Raw genomic sequence first — 20,221 nt, 5'->3', positions numbered from 1 at the left:
ACGTATAGAAGAAGCATAAACATTTAATTTACTAAGCATTTGAATTTTTGGTTTAGACTCATTAAGAATTCACATGAGATTAATATCATTTTTGCCTTATTTTTAAATAAAAATTTATAGATATCCAAAATTAGAGAGAACAGGATGATGAGCCTTGATGTATCCTTTAACTCAGCTTCAGGAGGAGTTTACTAACTGCTAATTTCTTTTCATCTGTAACTCTATCCGTAGTTACTTGGAAGCACCATTTCAGAATCATTGACAATTCACGAGTAATTCTAGTATCTTCAATAAAATGCTATGTTGTACCTAAAATCTTCAAACACTCAGTCAATATTTATATTTCCACGATTGTCATTTTTGTAATAGCAAGCTTTTTTTTTTTTTTGGACAGAGAGCGGGAGAGATAGACAAGAAGGGAGAGAGATGAGAAGAATCAATTCTTTGTTGCGGCATTGATTGCTTTCTCATTGATCTTAGTTGCTCATTGATTGCTTTCTCATATGTGCCTTGACCAGGGGGTTGGGGGATACAATAATGAGAGTGACCCCTTGCTCAAATCAGCAACCTTGGGTTCAAGCCAGAGACCTTGGGCTTCAAGCCAGCGACCTTTGGGCTCAAGTCAGTGACCATGGGATCATGTCTATGATCCTGCGCTCAAGCTAGCAACCCCGCACTCAAGCTGGTGAGCCTACGCTCAAGCTGGATGAGCCCGTGCTCAAGTCGTTGACCTCGGGCTTTCGAACCTGGGTCCTCCACATCCCAGTCCAACGCTCTACTCACTGCGTCACCACCTGGTCAGGCTTGTAGTAAGTTTTTTAAATCCATAGGCTTTCTCCACTCTACCTCCCCTTCCCCCATAATCCATTTAAGATAACCAGGTAATTTGTTCTACAGTCTGATTTTACTGATTGCATTCCTGTGATGTTAGTTGTCATGTGCCTCTATCCCTGCGATTTTTTTATAAAATGGTATTTAAATTAGAAGTTTCGACCAGATTCAGGCTTGATTTGTTTCCTTCCCCCCCCCCCTCCTCTTCTACTTCTACTTCTTCTTGTTCTTGTTCTTCTTTCTTCTCCTCTTCCTTCTTCTTTTTCTTTTTGTAAGAATATTTCCTAAGTGCTACTGTGTATTTTCATTTTGAGGCACATATGTCTGGCTATCTCTCTATTCCTTAATATTAACATTGATGAGTTTGTTAATCATCATTCATCCGTTGTAATGTTTTCCATTGACTTTTCAGCTAATGGTTTTAGCAGCCATTGATATTCATTGCTTTGACCCATCATTTCATTAGGAATTGCAAAATAATTATATTATAATTTTGTTTTTTCTTCTTAATTTATTAGCAAGAATATTTTTTCATTGGGTCTTTTCCCATAGCCTTCACTAGGTTATGGAAGTTTTTGGTCATTAGTTTTTCAAATAGGTTCTCAATCCCTTGCTCTCTCTTTTCTCTTTCTGGAACCCCTATGATGTGGCTCTTTAGTTATACTTCATGTTGTCCCAAGGGTCCATTAAAATATCTTAATTTTTAAAAATTATTATTATTATTTCTTTGCTGCTCTGATTGGGTGTTTTCTACTACTTGTCTTCCAAATCACTAGTTGGATCATCAGTTTTATCCAACCTGTGGGTTTAATCCTTCTAGAATATTCTTCATTTTTAATTGGTTCTTTTCCCTGATTTCTAGGTCCTTTTTCATACTGTTGAAATTCTCTATAAATTCCTTGAAGTGCTTACTAAGTCCCATGAGCATTTTAATAACAATTGTTTTTGAAACCTGTATCTGGTAAATTGCTTGTCTCCATTTCATTTAGCTCTTTTTCTGGAGATTTCTCATGTCCTTTCATTTGGAGCATATTTGTTTGTCTCCCCATTTTGACAGCCTTTTTTTGTTTGTTTCTATGTATTAGATAGATCTGCTATGTCTCCCATTCTTGGTAAGGTGACGTTATATACTATAGTAGGTGTTATGTGGGACCCAGTGGTGCAATCTCCTTGATCACTCTAGCTAGGCTATGTGAGCCCTCTTGTAATTGACTCTTGTTTGCTATTGACCCATTCATGCATGAGGCCGTCCCTCAAGCTAGCTGACTGTGAGGATTGACCTCGACCACAGCGTACAGTACTCTGTGTAGGTGCTGATCACAAGGGCCGAAGCAGAAATATCTTCAGCAGTGTCTGGTGCGTGTTGAGATCTCCCTTTGTATATGCCCCTTGTGAAGCTAATTGGGTCCTGCTCTGATATTGTTTAAAGCTGGCCATTGGTTGTGTCTGTTTTGGGCCTTTTGTAAGCCTTTTGTTTTGGGCTCTGGTGCACGTTGATGTCAGATGCTGCCTGTGACTTGCCCTGGACAACCAGTTTGGAGATACAAAGTGATCCACAGTCTGTGGCTTCCTTTACTGGGCTTTGGTGTACAGGGGAAGGACAAAGCATGGGTATCAAGGCTGGCTTCCACCAGCAATGAGCCCAGGGCAGATCAGCAAAAGCCCTAAGGTACCTCAAGATCTGCCTCCACCTGCTTCTACCTGCCTGCTGCTTTGTTAGGCTTAGACACTGAAAGAGCTTCTGGTGGTAACTCAGTTACATGAGGTAGGTTCTCAGTGAGTCACCAGGTAGGGGCAAGTGTTGTTGTCCAGACCGACACAGCAAAGTCATAGGATATACCAAGTCTAGCTGCCCCCCTTCTGGGTGCCCACACAGCTTTGTGATGGCACGAGTCTCAGAGCTGTCAGGGTGAACGAGGCCAGCAGGGTTTATTCAGGCCCAAACAGACCGAGATTTGGCAATTGAAGGGAAGGCTCTGCACTGGTCGAGCTTGTGAGAGGGAAAATGGCCCCCCTTTTAGAGACACACAACTCAGTCTGTCCCACATTCTGTTGGGAGCTGGAGCTCAGCAGGTGGAGCCTCTGGGAGTCGGAAGGATGGGGCTAATGTATCTCATGAGAGGGAAGTGCTGTTCAGGTTTAGAGGAAGGTGGGGGGAGTGAGCATTACCCCCGCCTGATGCCACATGGAGAGGAGTGCTCCACCCAAGGAAGATGGTGTCCGCACTGTGTAAAAGGGACTCAGCACAGGGATGGTGAGCTGTCCCTTCAGCTGTCTTTTTAGAGCCAAAAACCCTAGTCTCTCTTCATATGACCCTAGTTCACTTTGCCTTCCCTCTCTAGAGCCCAGAATGAGTGGCTGCCAGTGAGATTTTGTGTGTAGGCCATTAAAGGGGGTGCCTATGTCTCTAGCAGGCTCCCCTGTGCCTGGTGAACAGAATCTCTGCTGATTTTCAAAGCCAGATGTTACGTGGATGCCTCGTTCCAGCTCCGGTGTTTTGGGCTGGTGAGTGGTGTGGGTTTTAGATCCCATGCTCCTCGTGGGTAAGCTTTGCAGCTGAGCTATCCCTCCAGTATCTGAGCTGCCGCCCATGGGACTGAGACTAGCCTTTTTTACATCTCTGCCCTTCCTCCTAGTCTTTATTTTCTTTTTAATTTGTTGATTGATTTTTAGAGAGAGAGGAAGTAAGAGTGTGTGTGTGTGTGTGTGTGTGTGTGTGTGTGTGAGAGAGAGAGAGAGAGAGAGAGAGAGAGAGAGAGAGAGAGAGAGAGAGAAACACTTCCTGAATATCAGCCCTGACTGGGAATCCAACCTGCAACCCTTGTGTACTGGGTTGATGCCCTAACCAATGAGCTATTTGGTCAGGGCTCCTATTAGTCTTGATTTAGCTTCTTCTGTAAATCCTTGGCTATAAGACCTCTGTTGCCTGACCTGTGGTAGTGCAGTGGATAAAGCGTTGACCTGGAACACTGAGGTCACCGGTTCAAAACCCTGGGCTTGCCCAGTCAAGGCATATTACTAGGCAACTATGAAGCAACTAGGAGTTGATGCTTCCTGCTCCCACCCCTCTCTAAAATGAATGAAATCTTAAAGAAAAAAGACCCCTGTTTAGGTAGTCTTTAGTTTGTTATTCATGTTGATAGTTCTATATTTTAGTTGAAATTCCAGTTTGGTCTCGGGAGGAAGTGAATGTACTAACTACCTACTCCATCGCCATCTTTGATCCTTATATGGTGGAATTTGATAAGCTTTGACGAGTCTGGGTCAAAATCAACTTACTACTTCTGGATGAAGTTTTTTTATTTGATTAGACTTGAATTCTGCTTCCAATTGCTATAAGACATTTCCTGTTTATTACTTTCTATGTGCCATTGCTGTATTCTGTGGAAGACCTTGCCTGTATCCTGTTGTCTTATTCATTGTCATACCTGTTTACAAATGAAATAGCTATTAAATACTATGCCATCCTTGGGAAGTAGAATTTTTTTTTTTTTTGCAACTCACTTTTTATTTTTGCTTATTGGTAGATAATTTTGGATATACAAAAAAATTCCCCTTTTTTAATTTTCAAACTTTTTTTGCAAAAAGCAATATGGTTCTTTTAAAACCTAAAACCTTGGAAGGGTTATGATTTATATCCTTCTAGTTAGTTCTATATGCCAGTGACCTCATCTAAATGTCTGTCAAGGTATAATGGTCAGACATGGTCTTATTTGCTCCTCAATTTCTTTGGCTGTATCTTCTCATTTAGAAAGTGCTATTAAGAAGCCATCTGCAATAGTAGAAATAAAACCACATTTTTGGTTCCATTGTTCCCTCAAGGTGTCGTCTTTATAGGACTTTGTCCCTCAAAGCATTTCTCAGTCTTATCTTACTGTGTGGGGTCTGGAGACACTTGGCTTTTCCATCTTTTCAATTCCCCAAATTTCTGGACTTCCTCTATCTTATTCTTTTTTTCTTCTCAAATATTAACCTAGCCTTATCTCTTTCTTCTGTAACCTTGCTAAATGCTGCCATTAATTACGAACATATGCAAAACATACAGCAAGCATGCAGTCTGCTTTTCAAGTTACCACAAGTGTGATTACCCAGGAATTTTACCACTGTATACATCTAGGGTCTCCAGGTTTCCAGCCTCCAGCGTCAGTTTCTTTGCTTTTAAGAATAAAAATTAAGTCTATTCTCTGAGGGCACTGCTGAGGCTCAGACAAAAAGAAAGAAAGGAAGGCCCTGGCCAGTTGGTTCAGTGGTAGAACATTGGCCTGGCGTGTAAAGTCCTGGGTTCATTTTCCAGCTGGGCACACAGGAGAAGCACCCATCTGCTTCTCCACCCTTCCTTTTTCTCTATCTCTCTCTTCCCCTCCTGCAGCCGAGGCTCCATTGGAGCAAAGTTGGCCCGGGCACTGAGAATGGCTCCATAGCCTCTGCCTCAGGCGCTAGAATGGCTCCACTTGCAGCAGAGCAATGCTCCAGATGGGCAGAGCATTGCCCCCTAGTGGGCATGCCGGGCGGATCCCAGTCAGGCACATGCGGGAGTCTGTTTCTCTGCCTCCCCGCTTCTCACTTCAGAAAAATACAAAAAAAAAAAAAAAAAAAAAGAGAGAGAGAGAGAGAGAGAGAGAGAGAGAGAAAGGAAAAATAATTCAAGACAAAATTGGAACTTCAGTAAAAATGCTTCAACAAAGATATAGATTACAAAAGCTATATTATTAAGTATTTTTTTGTAAATTTTCATGCTTTACAACTTACTCAAAGTGCTAAAGATGTATTGATAGCATAGTTTTGGGGTAATGGTTTTGATAAAGTCTTAGTAATAAGCTATTTAATATTTAGCTTAAAACCCCTACCAAGTAATTGACCCAACTTTGTTTCCTTAACCTGGTTCCCTATCTTCTTTTCATCATCTCTGGGCTTCTAGGGGACAGGGTGGGGTCATATTTGCGACCAGAGGGGCCAAAGTTAAGGAAAGAAGTGGTTTGAGGAAATAAAAATGATTATCTTTATATTTTGATGCTGTGTGGAAGGTAGCCTGTTGAGATTTCTGTGTCAATGCCTTCTCCTACCCCACATCAAAGTGTAAAGATAGGCCTGCAAGTTGAAGATAGCATGACACTTTTGATGTAGGAGAATGTCTGGCATACCCTATAGCTCCGATATTCTGTAATCCATTAATCCTGGTGGTATTTATGAAGCACCTGTTCTGTACCAGGCCCTGTGCTGGCTCTTAGGATATACACACATGATGCAAGCATTGTGCCAGGATCTTAGAGATGATGTAATTTATTAAGGTTCAGAATGTTGTGCTCTACTGTAATATTGAATGACACATTTCTGAAGTTATAAAAGTTTTCATGAACATAGGTGTGACCCTCTTGAATACTCACTCTGTCTTCTGCCAAGAGGCAGGAGGGACAAGCTTGGAATCAGTCTCTTTGGGATTTGTTTTTCATCCTCAAGCTTGAGAGAAAGACCTGATTAGATGGCTTGGGCCACAACCCCTGTGAAGGTGTTCTGTTTACTTATTTGGGAATGTTTTCAGCTTCTAAATGAGTATGTCTTCAGTTTTTAAGTCAAAGTCGGTGTAAAAGTTAAATTTACTCTTCTCAAATGTTTTACAGACTTTTATAAGAACTGAATATTAAAGAATGCCTGCATACTGAGATTAATTATTTGGAATACTTTTAAAATAACTTTGTAAGATGTAGTGAAAAACCCAGAGAATAAATATACTCTCATGCAGAATCATACTCTAAAGGTGAATTGTGTCAACATTATCTTAATTTATATGGAAAAATTCTTGTCTTTTAAAAATATTTTATAGCAGGGGTTAGGAGGAAGCTGAATTGGGACATGTTTAACATTGCTGTTCTGGGTTTCAGTTAATTAAAATGGCATGCAAAAATGGTGTATATGTTGGCTGTCATCTGAGCAGCACTCTTTTGAAAATTATTTACTGTATTTCCTCATCTATAAGACACACCCCCTTTTTCAAAAAATTTGGGGTCTAAAAACTGGGTGCATCTTATACAGTGGTTGTAGATTATTTCCCTTGTATTTCCCACTTGTTTTTGTGCTCATTGTTGAAGACAGTGATTCGTCATCAGACACAGATGAGGACAAGCTAATGGATGGGGAGTTTTGACAGTGATGAGGAGTTGTATGAATTTTATGATGAATAAAACTTGAGTTCAATAACTTAATGCAATGCATTTTTTTTTCCAAATTTCGGACCCCAAGGGCATTGTATTCGGTGGGACAGTTGAATCCATGTACATACAATAAATTAAAAAAAAATTTTCGGGTCCCCAAATTAAGGTGTGTTTTATGCATGGGAGCGTTTTATACATGGGGGGACATGGGGAAGTATTAGTTGTGGTTTTCTAGTCACATACTTATTTCTCATTTTGATGTAAAGTAGAGGCTATTGTTTTTCAGTCTGATTCCTAGACCAAAAAAGAAATCATCTTTACTGATTTTCCTGAAAGACTTGAGTACAGTCATGAAAATAAAATTCACAAAGTAAGAAGTGAAAGTAGCTAGTAAGCATGAAAGGAGTCAACATTTGGCCTCACCTGTAGGGTGCAGCAGATGGGGCCTGGACCTGGAATGCTGAGGTCACCAGTTTGAGATCCTGGGCTGGCCTGGGCAGGGCACATGTGGGAGTTGATGCTTCCTGCTCCTCCCCCCCTTCTCTTTCTCTTTCTCTCTCTTCCCTCTCTAAAATTAATAAATAGAATCTTTGAGAGAGAAAAAAGAAAGGAGTCAACATTTCTACTAAGCAGAGAAATGCAAATTAAACCCCAGCATAATAATATTTTCCTTTGTCCATTTAGCAAATATTATAAAAGATTGATGCTAACTTATGTTGATGAAGGTGTGAGTAAGCATATATCTTTATACACTGGTGAGGAATTTTTTTTCTTTTTTTTTTTTTAGTGAGAATGAGACAGTGAGAGAGAGAGATAGAAAGGGAGAGAGATGAGAAGCATCAGCTCATAGTTGTGGCACTTTTAGTTGTTCATTGACTGCTTTCTCATATGTGCCTTGACCAGGGGGGCTGTAGCTGAGCCAATGACCCCTTGTTCAAGCAAGGCGATCAAGCCAGTAATCTTGGGCTTCAAGCCAGAGACCTTTGGGCTCAAGCCAGCAACCGTAGGATCATGTCTATGATCCTACGCTTAAGCCAGAGACCCCACATTCAAGTTGGTGAGCCCTCTTTCAAGCCAGACAAGCCCCTGCTAAAGCCGGCAACCTCAAGGTTTCAAACCTGGGTCCTCAGCATCCTAGGCTGATGCTCTATCCACTGCGCCACCACCAGTCAGACAGAGGAATGTTTAGATTGATAATGAGTGATAAACTCTGGAGGAATGTCATTCTTATTGCTTTTCCTGAGGTGATTTTTTTCTGAATATTACTATGTCTTAAATATACAAACCCTTTAAAATTAGAGGTGTATTTTTGTATCAAAGGCGTTAATATGGAAAATGCTATGAGGAGGATTGTGAAAGGAATGGCGGTGCCCTGGGGCCCCTCACTGGAAGACGAATTGATGGTTTCACTTATTAGGTTGGAGGACTTGCATAAAGGACCATACCAGATCCCAAGTATGTGTGGCAATCAATAAAAACTGATTTTAAAATTAAGGATATTACTTTAACTTTATTACTGTTACTTTCAACTACTCTGAGAATTCATCATGACATGATGAAAACATCGTTGGCTGAAGCCTAGGCCTAGCTTTAATTCTAATATCGTCTTGATCATGGGCTGAACGAGGCAGTATCCTGGTTTCACAGGCATGTGGGCGGAGTTGAGGCGGGAGGTTCCTGGCACAGCTGTCCTGATCTTTATTCCACAGCTTCTTTGCTTTGATAACTAATTCCTATTTCATTACAGTTTCCACTTTATTTATTTATTTTAAAATTTTTACTTTTTCGAGATTTTTATCTTGAATCTATTCCTGTTCCATGAACAAATGATTTCAGGCATTGGTGCCAACAATTATTAAGCAAAATGCGGTAACAAGTAGGATGTGTACAGACATACTTGTCACTATATCATAAGGATTTGAGCCAAGGTGGCATTAACATTAGTATAAAATTTTAATATATTATAAGATCTGACTTACATTAAAATTTTTATTTTCTAACCCCTTTTATTTTAGTAGGTGAAAAAATATGGGTCTCAATATTACTGTATTAGTTCAATGTAGAGAGTTGAGAAGCTATTTTTGTGGACATTTGCTGAAAAAGGACACCAGTAGAGCTTCATCTTGACCATCTTTTGTGTGGTGTTTTCACAACAATAAAAGAAAACCCAGCAGAACTATTGATGCCATTTTGGTGTGGATCCAAATATCTGCATCATACTTCTTATTCATTTTAATATCAGCATTGATGGAGATTATTTTTTATAGACAAGGGCATGTATTTAGAATCTGTCTCCATGATTCTTGTAAAAATCATTTAGGATCTCTTTTGTTATTAAGTAAAACACATGGATTTGAGGACGATCAGGGGAATGACTCATCAGGGCAGTCACCTCACAAAAGACTGGGTATCGGGGCTGGTAAATATCACCAGGCCTCTAAAGAGAATTGTCATCCTAGTGAAAGAAAATTACCCTGCTCCAAAATCGTTACTGATGAACAGGCAAAGATTCAAGGAAGAAAATAAACACAAAACACATCACCCATTTACAGGCTGTATCTTTTGGAACATTTTGTTTCTCTCCCTTTCACTAATCTATTTTGATTATGTCATTACATTTTAAGGGGCACATGGCTGAATAATCAGGAAAGAAAGAACGCCCGGAACAAAGCAGGAAAACCCTGCGATAGACCTGCCTCAAGGGTTCCGATGCATTGTCAGAATGGGACTAACTCACCAAACCTGTAATTTCACAGATAATGTTGCTTAGAGAAAATCTAGGCTTAAGAAATTCTATTAAAAAGTATTAATGAGCAGGACCTGTGGTCACTGGCTATGGTGAACCTCATGTGATGTTTGAGAACGGGCTGACAGTTGCGTTAATTCACGGGCTCATGTTACTTCACCTCATGCCCACACCTACCTGAATTTTGATTTGCTCCAAGCAGATGTGCAGATGTCACTGTATGTCATTTTTCAATATTAAGCATCACAAACTAGAAGCTTAAATACATAGAGTGCCTTTTCTCAGATGTTTTTACTAACATTATGTATAGCAAGACATTGTATAAAACAGTAGATTTGATACCTAAAACAAATTAGATAGTTTTCGTATTTATTGATCATCACTAGGGATGGCCCAGGAGGTCAGGGGCTCGGGCACATCCCCTGAGGCAGTCGGTTTGCAGGAGGCGGAAGCAGTATGGGGCTCAAGGCGTTAGAAACCCCAGGACCATTCTTAATCTGTGGGATAAAGATTGAGCAGTGGGATTTCTGAAGCAACCATCTATTTCTTGTCAGACTGTTTCTCCTGTTTCCTTCTCTCCTGACATTTACACCAAATAGGGCATGGTGAATACCAAAACCCCACAGTGAAGGTTCCCTGAGATACACCCAATGAACCCTAGTTTTCTTTTTCTCCTAATTTAAGGTGCATAAGTATTGAACACAAGTTTCTTGCCACTGAATATTATGTATCTCAGACCTTGCTGTGTGTTCTTGTTACCCTCCCTGGGAGATAGCTGTGTAGAGGAAAGATCACCCTTCAGAGGAGGAGTCAGTGAAACTGCTCCTGGTCCCAGCTTGCTGTTAACTGATCGCGCCTTCAGGGAAGACTTGTCAGGGCCATGGGGCGGGCGGGGGGCGGAGAACATCTCAGTGCTTCATTGGATCTCTGAAGAGATTTCTGGAAAAGTAGCTTACTTGCCGGAAGTTTTGTCTTTAACTTTACAAGTATTTTAAACATTGAGGACTAATGAATGGTATCAAGGGAATGCTATTAGATTTAGCAACTACTTTAGCTTGCCAACCAGCAGTGTAACTTACAGTAAATACATGACGTCCCAGCCTTAAAAATAAAATTTGTCTATTCATATAGGTATTTCTGCTGAACATAACTAGAAACCTTTTTTAAAAAAATGTTTAATGTTGTAATTTAATTTTAGTCAAGAAATTCTACTCAATATTAGGGTTTTCAAATGAATTTTATGGAGAATATATTTTTTCAAATTTGCTTCCTATTAATCCCAGCCTTGTTATTTGTCCTATGGTAAGCTGCTTTCACTTTAAAAATAGATCTGTTCTACGAGACTTAACTTGGCTCTGGTTGTTGTCCTCTTATGCGGGTTATTTAATTTAAAAATAGAACTGTCTCAGTAGATCTGTATCAACTAGTTTACGATGGTTTCTATCTGGAGTAAACTCTAACGAGGCAGGCAGTTCTGTGGAGTCATATTGGGGAGCAGTGTACTCCAGGCATGTCTTCCCTCCTGGCATCCTGACGGAAGAGAGTTTTGTTTCCAGCCTGGTGATTTCAGTGTATTTAGCTTGTAAGTATTTTCTTAGGCTAAATTGAAGTTCCTCAAGGGCTGGGGGAATTTTATAATTTGGGTGAAAAGGTATTACCATTGAAAAGTAGTTAACATTTAACATTTACAGAACAAGTAATCAGCCCTAGACTGTTTTTAGATCAAATTACTCTTTTACCCAGAGCAATTTTAATTTAAAATGGGTTGGTACACCTTTGGGTATTAAAAACAATCAGTATTTCTGTGAATGCATATTTCTAGAGTACAATGTTAGAAACACCTATTAAACAATAATAAGGAATAATTTTTCTATTTATTAAGCCTAAATTGTTTTAATTTTCAACCTTTAAATGAAATTTAATGTCACATTTTACAAAGTAAAAATATATTTTGTTATTAGAAATTAAATTAATATTGATTTTATAAAGTCTTAAGCCCTCAATTTTAACACAGAAACTTACTTTGCGTTCTAGTCTCTTAGAGATGTAATCATTTGTTCACTCTAGAAAGTCTAGTACTTACAAGTTATAGAAAATAAACATAAAACATGTTATACATCACATTCTCTTATTATTAAATTATAATTTATAATATTTTGTTCCTTAAGTATATAATTTTTCTTTTCAGTGAAAGGAGGGGAGGCAGAGAGACAGACTCTCACATGCAACCAGACTGGGGTCTACCTGGAAAGACCACTAGAGGGTGATACTCTGCCCATCTGGGGCATTATTCTGTTGCTTAGCAACTGAGCTCATCTTAGCATTTGAGGCAGAGGCCATGGAGCCATCCTCAGCACCCAGGGCCAACTCGCTCCAATTGAGCCATTGCTACAGGAGGAGAAGAGAGAGAGAGAGAGAGAGAGAGAGAGAGAGAGAAGCGAGAGAGGTGGGGTGGAGAAGCAAATGGGTGTTTCTCTTGTGTAACCTGACTGGGAGTTCAACCCGGACATCCACACGCTGGGCCAACACTTTACCACTGAGCCAACTAGCCAGGGCATAATTTGATATTTTAAAATTAATTTCTGAAACCACTTTCTTTCAGGTCCAAATATATAATGTGACATCTTGAAATATAAATATATTCAGTCAGATTAATGAGTTCCTCAATCAGTAAGAATAATTTCTTCCTAAAAATGATCATTTGTAGGATTTTGATATCTAATCCTGTCTTTAAAAGTCCTGTTTTATTTCGTTTTTCTTCTGTCCAACTAGCAGAGAGCACTTTAGTTTACCATATGAGCACTGTATATATAAGTGAATACATTCAGGAGCATGTTTTATCAAAGAAATGGGCAGACAATTATCTTCAGTCACAATCTCATTCATGTCCTGTCAATTCCAGTTTATTTCACCGATATCCGAAAATGTTCATCAATTCAAACATTATTATACTTTAAAAATTATTATAATGACATTTTCCCCAAACACAATCTTTGCTGTGTACTTGGCCAGACATTTTCCTGTTAGTTTTATTTTGTATATTTTATAATCATAATTCATTTGCAAGTTTTTACATGAATAGAATAAATTTAGCCTCAATTTCTGTACACCTTTAATTTTTATTTTTTAGAGAAAAATAGTCTCATGCTCCGTGGGTATTCAGTAAATAGGTGAGGACAAAGACGTTTCTGGGAAGGTGGTCTTTAGACACTAGTAATCAGAATATCTGGATTCTACTATAGTTGGAGGTACAATCTCTATTGTTTGCCTAATGAATAATGCGAAGACTTAGATAGTTTGACTTCAGTCTACCTGCTTACATACATCCTGTACCTTCTATAGAATTTGTATATAGCACCTATCTTATCCTTGAGCCTTAAAGAACTAAAGAACCCAGGTTTACTCAATTAAAGCAAATGAATGATAGAAGTGGGAAAGGACTGCCTGTTTTCCAGATTTTTTGGTGTTTTGAATATGAGGAAGAATTGGGACTTGGGGGAAGTTGAAAGGTTTCTTCTGCCACATTATGATTTTCTACCTTTTATTGAAAGATGAGAGGAACATGGTGGAAGAGCAGCAGAAAATGGGAAATAAGGGTAGAAAAAGGCAGGTTAAAGTCTGAACCAAAAGTTGGAAGGTGAGAGTTAGGAGCCTGACACCATTTAGAATTCTGGCCACACCAGACTTGATGTTTGTTATTGTAATTGAGTCATGTGGAAGTGCACAGTGAAAAAAAAGTTCCAGTAGCTAACCCACAGTTTGAAAAATCCACGTAGCTCTTTGAGGGGTCATTTGTCCCCCTGCCCCTGCCTTGCTCACTGATGGAGAATCCGTCTCAAGCATCTTTCATAATCGGGTCTTTTGAGGGGCTGGTGGTTTGAGGGGTAGGAAAAGAATTTTAGTTGCATATACTGCAGACCCCATTTGCAGGGTTTGGACCCCATTTGTGTGATAGGTAAAGAATAGGGAATATTTTTGCATAAGCATCTGTCCTTTTGAATTAATATTTTAGCATAGTTTCTTCAAAACAGCGTTAAATCCTTTGACACATCACTGAAATTTAGCCCTTGCAATGCCTTTTTCCCTGTAAGGCTGTGCTTTTTATTATTTTAATCCAATTTCTTCTGAATGCAAATGTTGATTTTAATTCAGTACCTCCTGAATACAAATGTTAGAGTGAGGTAATAATATTATTCTTGGATCCCGGGCCCCTAAGGATGGATCTGACCCTACTCTCCATTTTCTTCCCCCTCTTCTCTCCTTTCTCCCTTCTCTTCCTTCTCCCACTTGTGTTAGTTATTGGCTCAGAGAGAACTTGTTTTGATCTTCATGGTTGACTGTGGCAGTACATAAAACTTTGTTCATTCCTGAATCAGAAGGTATCTGTCACTCCTCAAGAGATGCTTAAATATCAGCTTCTGATGGTAATTCAGCTATGTTCACATGGATGAAAAGCCTGGTACAGGAGTTTCCCCCCAGGTGTGAACAACCCTCCCACAAAAAACCAGAAAACATCTTGAAGTCTGGGTCTCAGGATTGCAAAGCATGGAGTGTGAACCTTGATCTGAGAGTTGTCCTGCCCTAAACATGGCCAGGAAGCATTGAATGTTTCTTCTGCCTTACTCTTAGTATTTCCTGAATCTTCTGCAGGGTCTCTTGGTTGGTTGGTTAGTATATTCATGGAGGAAACCAATGATTAAACATGAATGATAGCAAATTAGATATGGGGACTTCTGTAATTAGCCCTTCATTAGAAATCTTTATCTGAAAATTGGCAATTTGCCTATCTTTTTGCTTATCACATAAAAAAATATAATGGAGAAAGTGTACCCTTCGGATTCTCCAGTTGTAGTAGGGCTCTTTTATTGTTTGAATCCTTGAGTGGTTTTTTTTTTTTAACCAAATAGTAACCTGATCTTTTATCACTCTCCGGGCTGCCTCCTCCTCTGGTATGCCCTGATGTATTCCACACATGTGTTCACATGGGAGGCGCGCAGCGCTGAGAGCAATTTACATTCGGCTTCCCAGCCTGCTAGAAGCAGCAAATCAGCCTCTGGGAAGGCTTCAGAGACTTGTCAGCAGTCTGTAGCTTATTTCTCTGTGTGTGAGGGTGTGTGTGTGTCTCTCCTTCTGTCTTTCTCTCCCCATTTACAGGCTGGAATCACTGTGGAGGAACAAGCAACAAAGTCTTGTCAAGATTGTATCTCAGGGTAATGATTAGTTAAAAACGAAAGACTATAATAGAGAAATAACCGACTGTTTGATGTAGGGAACACTCAGTTTCTTCCCGAGGAGAGCGACCGGGGCTACATGAGCAGCCCGCGGCTCTGACAGCAAGCAGCAGGGGCTGGGTGTAAGCAGAGGCTGCTTGCCTGGGGAGCCCCGTAAATGGACTTTGGTCTGAAGGCTTTGACTCTTTGTCTTGGTTTTGGATGTTGGAATACGGGCAGTGATCTCCTGTCTTTTATCAACTCACCTGATTTAAAGGAAAGATGAGTGAAGAACCAAAGGAGAAAAATGCAAAACCTGCTCATAGGAAGAGGAAAGGAAAAAAGGTAAGAAATGAATAAGCAACATGTTCTCTGTATTGTTCTCTGGTCCTGGGAGGAAGTGATCTTCAGTCTGAATTGTTAAGAGACTGGATTTTAAGAAGCTGCTAGAATCAGAATGCTTTTGTTTTTCTGGTCTATTAATGGGTGTGTGCTGTGTTGGAAAAAAACATCACAACTCGGCTACATTGCTAAATATTTAAACAGTTAAATATAGTCATTTAGATTTCACTGAAGTGGTATGTTTTTCATAGTGATATTCAGGATTATTAAGTAAACACATGTCCTAATTATGTGGGTGGGTATGTTTTTTATCCCTTTAAATTTTCCAGAATGCTCGTTAATCAACAGGGTAAAATTACTTATGAATATTATTATGGTATAGTTGTTTAGCTTTAACACATATTTTAGGTAAACTTAAGGAAACCTGTAGTTAGTTATACTTTAAGATTACATATGGAAGTGGGCTCCATTTTAATTATTGATCAGCTTATGGCTGACAAATTTGCAATCGACTCTGCAATTGTACAGCCTTATTCCTAATTTGTTCATTATAATTTATAGAATTAATTTTGTTTTACATGTAAATTGAATAATCTTCAAAATATAAAGGTGATTATTGTAAATCCATGGATTCATTTGGGTTTTCTTGAATGTGTGTATCTTAAAATGTGCTCCTAACTTTTTAATACATTTTGAAATGCAATTGGTGGGGAGGTAATTCCCTAAGTCTGGCATTTGCTTTTTATTCATTGTGGCTTCCACTGGCTTCCACAGGGCGTGCCACCAATGGAAAAGACAGTTGTGTATCTGTAACAAAGAAAAACAAATTCTTAAAATAGAATTATAGTTCATAGCTATTTGAGGAAAATGTGTACTACATTTTTTAATCTACAATAAAAATCTTCAGATATTATATTTTAATTACTAGGACTGTTATATATAATTGTGACTCTTTAAAATGCTTCCTTGACCCACTGTAATATATGCTCAACCAATGGACACACAGAGAATGGATGGCTGCAGTAGAGAAGATAAAAATTTCAACCACTCATTGAATTGTCAGGCATTTGAAAATATTTTCATAATCTATTTATTATTTATGAAAGAGTCATTTGAATATGGTGTTCTTAAAGGAGCTATCATCAGTGGTCTCAAAGGACACATTTATGAACATACCAACATTCTAGGACAGTGGTTCAATATCCTACAAATGGCAAAGCCTTACAGACTGGCTTTAAGTCAGCCTTGACTTTTTGTACATTGTCTCAACAGGGGTTGATGATGTTGTAAAGGTGCTACTCTGATTTCCCAAGGGAGCAGGCCACAGCTGCACAGCACAAACAATTTGTTTAATGCCTGGCATAGTGGTGCTGGTCTCAAGGAAAGCTGTCAGCTTTGCTCATGTTTATGAGATATGGCCTTAAGTGTCTGACAGGCTCCACCATGATTCTGCACACAGAGTGTCACGGGGAGCCCAGACAAACATCATGAGCCACGACAGTGCAATCCAGATTGAAATGAACCCTGGCTGGGTTGGTTGTAAATCATTTAGCTTTTATGCGGAATCCTGTAACATGGGCATTATTTCCTCTCTCTTTTGAAATTTCCCCAGCTGTGTTCCTTTCCTCCTCATATGAGGTTATCCTGCTCAGAGCACAATATGAAGTCAGTTGCTTTGAACACTTCTTCCTTCTACTCCACATGTTCCCAACTGCTGCCAGGTGCTCTTTATGAAAGCCTTCATCATGACACTGTTCCTCATTACCTTTCAAACTCCCGACTGCCTGCTCAGTGAAATCCACATTCCTGACCCCAGAGCTTGAAGCCCTTCGCAATCTAACCTAAACCCACATCCTAAGCTTTTGTCCCCTTCACCACTTACTTCATTTACATCTGATTCCGTCCAAAGTGGATTCTTATGAGTTCATGAATTAATCTATTTCTTCTGATGCCTGTTCTTTGTCCATGGAGAAAGCATTTCTGTGCCAGCCTGCCTGGTGAAATCCGACCAATCCATGAAGATCCAACACAGATCTTGACCTCTTGACATTTGTTTGATTCACCCTCGTTAGAATTCAACTGGTCTTCTGGATTTGTTGACACAGCACTTTATACAGTTGGGCATTTGACACATTCTAATTCTTTTTTAAGTTATCATGTACCTGCTCTGTTACCTTGTTCACCTTGAAGCTACACATCAACAGGCACTCACCATGCTCTCTGTATTCAGCTGACACTAAGTAAGTGTCTCATTGGCTTATCTCAACCACTTACCCAAATGCACCAATAATTTTCATGTTAGAGCAGATATATATCAAGCAGGAGATATGTTTTAAATTAATAGGCCCTTCTCACATTTCTTGGATAAGGCATGCAATCTTTTTTATTGGGTGTGTGTGTGTGTATTTCATGTCCTTCTCAACCAAATATTTCAGAAACTCTCGGGGTGTTCTATGTGACCTAGACTGCATGCAGAATTGGTGGGTGTGGTTAAATGAAATCATTTCAGGTAGGAAATTTATGCAACCTGCCTAATTCTGTGGCAACAAGTTCCCCGAGTATTTTAAATATTTCCTAGTTATTTATGAAATTATTTTGATATAAAATTTAGTGTGGAATTCTTTTTGTGTAGAAATATACCTCAAAATTGCCTTTAAAATTATGCTTTGCTATTGAGTGTTTTCAGAACAGAGCACATGCTTAGGGTATATGGGTATAAAGTCTGTCATGAGACATTTAATTTGGCATCAGCGAGGTGAATGTGATAGAATCATGATGCTATTCTATTGTTAGCACATTGTAAGTATTTTGCATTTTGCTCAGGAACATAAGGATTTAAATTGATATTAGGAAATGTTTTTTTTCCTAATGATTTTTATATCTTGTTCTGGAATGTGTGTATGCCCACATTTTGTAGCTGTTTCTTTCTCATTTTGGTTACAGAGAAAGGACTTACCAAAAGTCAGAATACTTGAGTTCCACTTTAGTGCTGCTTCTAACTTGCTATCTTGTCTTTGAAAGGACAAACTATATACCTGGTACTGCAACTAGGGATATTATAAGAGTAAAGTAAAAATCATTAATAAAACCATATTTTCAAAGGAGGTTTTAAAATGATAACTCCTAAACTCAAAGTGGTTGTGATCGTAGAATTTTAAACTTACTCTAGAGTGGCTGATTCTCCAGTTGGAACGACAAATGAGGACATACTGTCCACTTGATATTATACTGCCAGAAGTGCGTAGTCAACCAGCCACCAAAAATTAAGTGTAAAAAAATGACACAATGATTTTATTTATTTAGCACCTGGATTCATAGCTAAAGTTCAGTGGCTTAAAATACCATAGGCTGCGTGGCTTACACAGTAGAAATTTACTCTCAGTTCTGGTGGCTGAAAGTTTGAGATCAGGGCGCCAGCTTGGTTGGACTGTGATGAGTGCTCTTCCTGGCGTGTAGAATCCTTCTTGCTGTGTGCTCATATAGCCTTTCCTTGGTATGTGCAAGTGGAGAGAGAAAAAGAACCCTCTCTCTTCTTATAAAGGCACCAGTCCTGTTAGATTAGGATCTCACCCATATGACCTCATTTAACTCTAATAACCCCCAATGCCTCATGTCTCAATATAGTCACACTTGGAGTGAGGAATTCAACATATGAATTGGAAGAGGGATGTAGTTCAATCTGTAGGAGTATCTAAAGAAGGGTGTGTTGTCCAGGTTCCCAACTTAAATATGCTTAATAAAACATGTGGTGGTGATTGAAGTCCTTTCAATTAATATAGTTATTCAGCAGATGCAGTGTAGTGGAGAGCCTTTAGTCCCTGGGCCAGAGCCAGCTATGGTAAACCAATTCAGGCAGAAAGCATTATGTGTACCAAATAAAGGTGAATTCAATTTGCACCAGTGACAGACAGAAGGGAATGGTAAATTCCATGGTAGGAAAGGATAGATAGAGGAAGCCATGCTTGAATTGATGTTAAAAGGCAACATGTTTCCCAAGTGTTCTCTTAGAGAGTCAGATCCTTCTTAATAATAGAGAGTGTGGGATGAAAGGGAGAGAAAGATTTGAAGTAGCCTGGTTTGCTCAGGAATCTAAGCATCGCTTTGTGTGGTTGGCATGTAGAGTACAGAGATGTACTATTGCAAGATACAAGGATGGAGGGAAAGAAAAGGACCGTTGCAAGGAGTTTGAGAAAAAAAATCTCTTTTTTGTCCTAGTATTCACCAAAAGGCTTTGAAGAAATAAGTATACATTTATATTTGCTTTGGAGAAAAACATCCCTAGTATTTGGTAGGGATATTAGGTCTTTGTTTTACATCATCATTCCATCTGGTCAGAATACATGTCATACAGTTTCATTGCCAGTGATTCCTGTGAACCTGGTCCTTTGAATGTTTCATTCAGTGATTTTTTTTTTTTTTTTTTTTAGTGGCAGATTGGAGAAAGATATTTGTACCCTGCGGGATAATAAGTCCCATAGCAGTGAGTTTGCTTATTTTCTAGACAACTTCAGTAAAGGCATTGTCATCATTTCTTTTCAGTTGCCTTTTTCACCCTAAGAATCCAAAATAGCTTATTTAAGTTAGTTTTTATAGTTTCTGTTACTTCTGAGAGTGGACTGTACAACGTTCTCTCCTCCTTCCCTCCTCTTTTCTTCTCTCTCTCTCTCTCTCATTCCCTCTCGCTCTCTTTCTTCCCATGTGCTTGCCTCCTGTGTGAGAGCTGCACTTGTTTATTCTCTGATAAAGCTTAAATTACCCAAATGTATATTCATTTTTCAAAGGAGAGTCAAGGAAATGTCCATTTCTGATTTTCATTCAATATTCCTAATGCTGCTGGAGTTTCTTTCTTAAATTTTTTTTAAATTAATTTTTTTGAGGTGACATTGGTTAAAAGTGCTGGAGTTTCATTGTTGAATTTATCTCTGGTTTTAGGTGCTTTGGAT

At 39.0% G+C, this 20,221-nt stretch overlaps 1 protein-coding gene across 2 annotated transcripts in view; it reads left to right on the top strand.

Moving 5' to 3' along the window:
* ANK3 (ankyrin 3) overlaps nucleotides 1–20,221 on the top strand; it is a 755,326-nt gene that overhangs the window by 172,233 nt on the left and 562,872 nt on the right. The window contains exon 1 of one of the 2 annotated variants that reach the window (XM_066348429.1): nucleotides 14,852–15,281. The exons of the other annotated variant lie outside the window; for it this stretch is intronic. Within the exon in view, the coding sequence (XP_066204526.1) occupies nucleotides 15,219–15,281 (63 nt within the window). The 5' untranslated portion in view covers nucleotides 14,852–15,218. Of the gene's footprint in view, nucleotides 1–14,851; nucleotides 15,282–20,221 lie in introns of those variants that run through there. 2 annotated transcript variants of the gene reach the window in all.

The sequence above is a fragment of the Saccopteryx leptura genome, chromosome 9, assembly GCF_036850995.1.
Source record: "Saccopteryx leptura isolate mSacLep1 chromosome 9, mSacLep1_pri_phased_curated, whole genome shotgun sequence".
NCBI lineage: Eukaryota > Metazoa > Chordata > Mammalia > Chiroptera > Emballonuridae > Saccopteryx > Saccopteryx leptura.
This window is presented reverse-complemented; position numbering and strand designations above follow the sequence as displayed.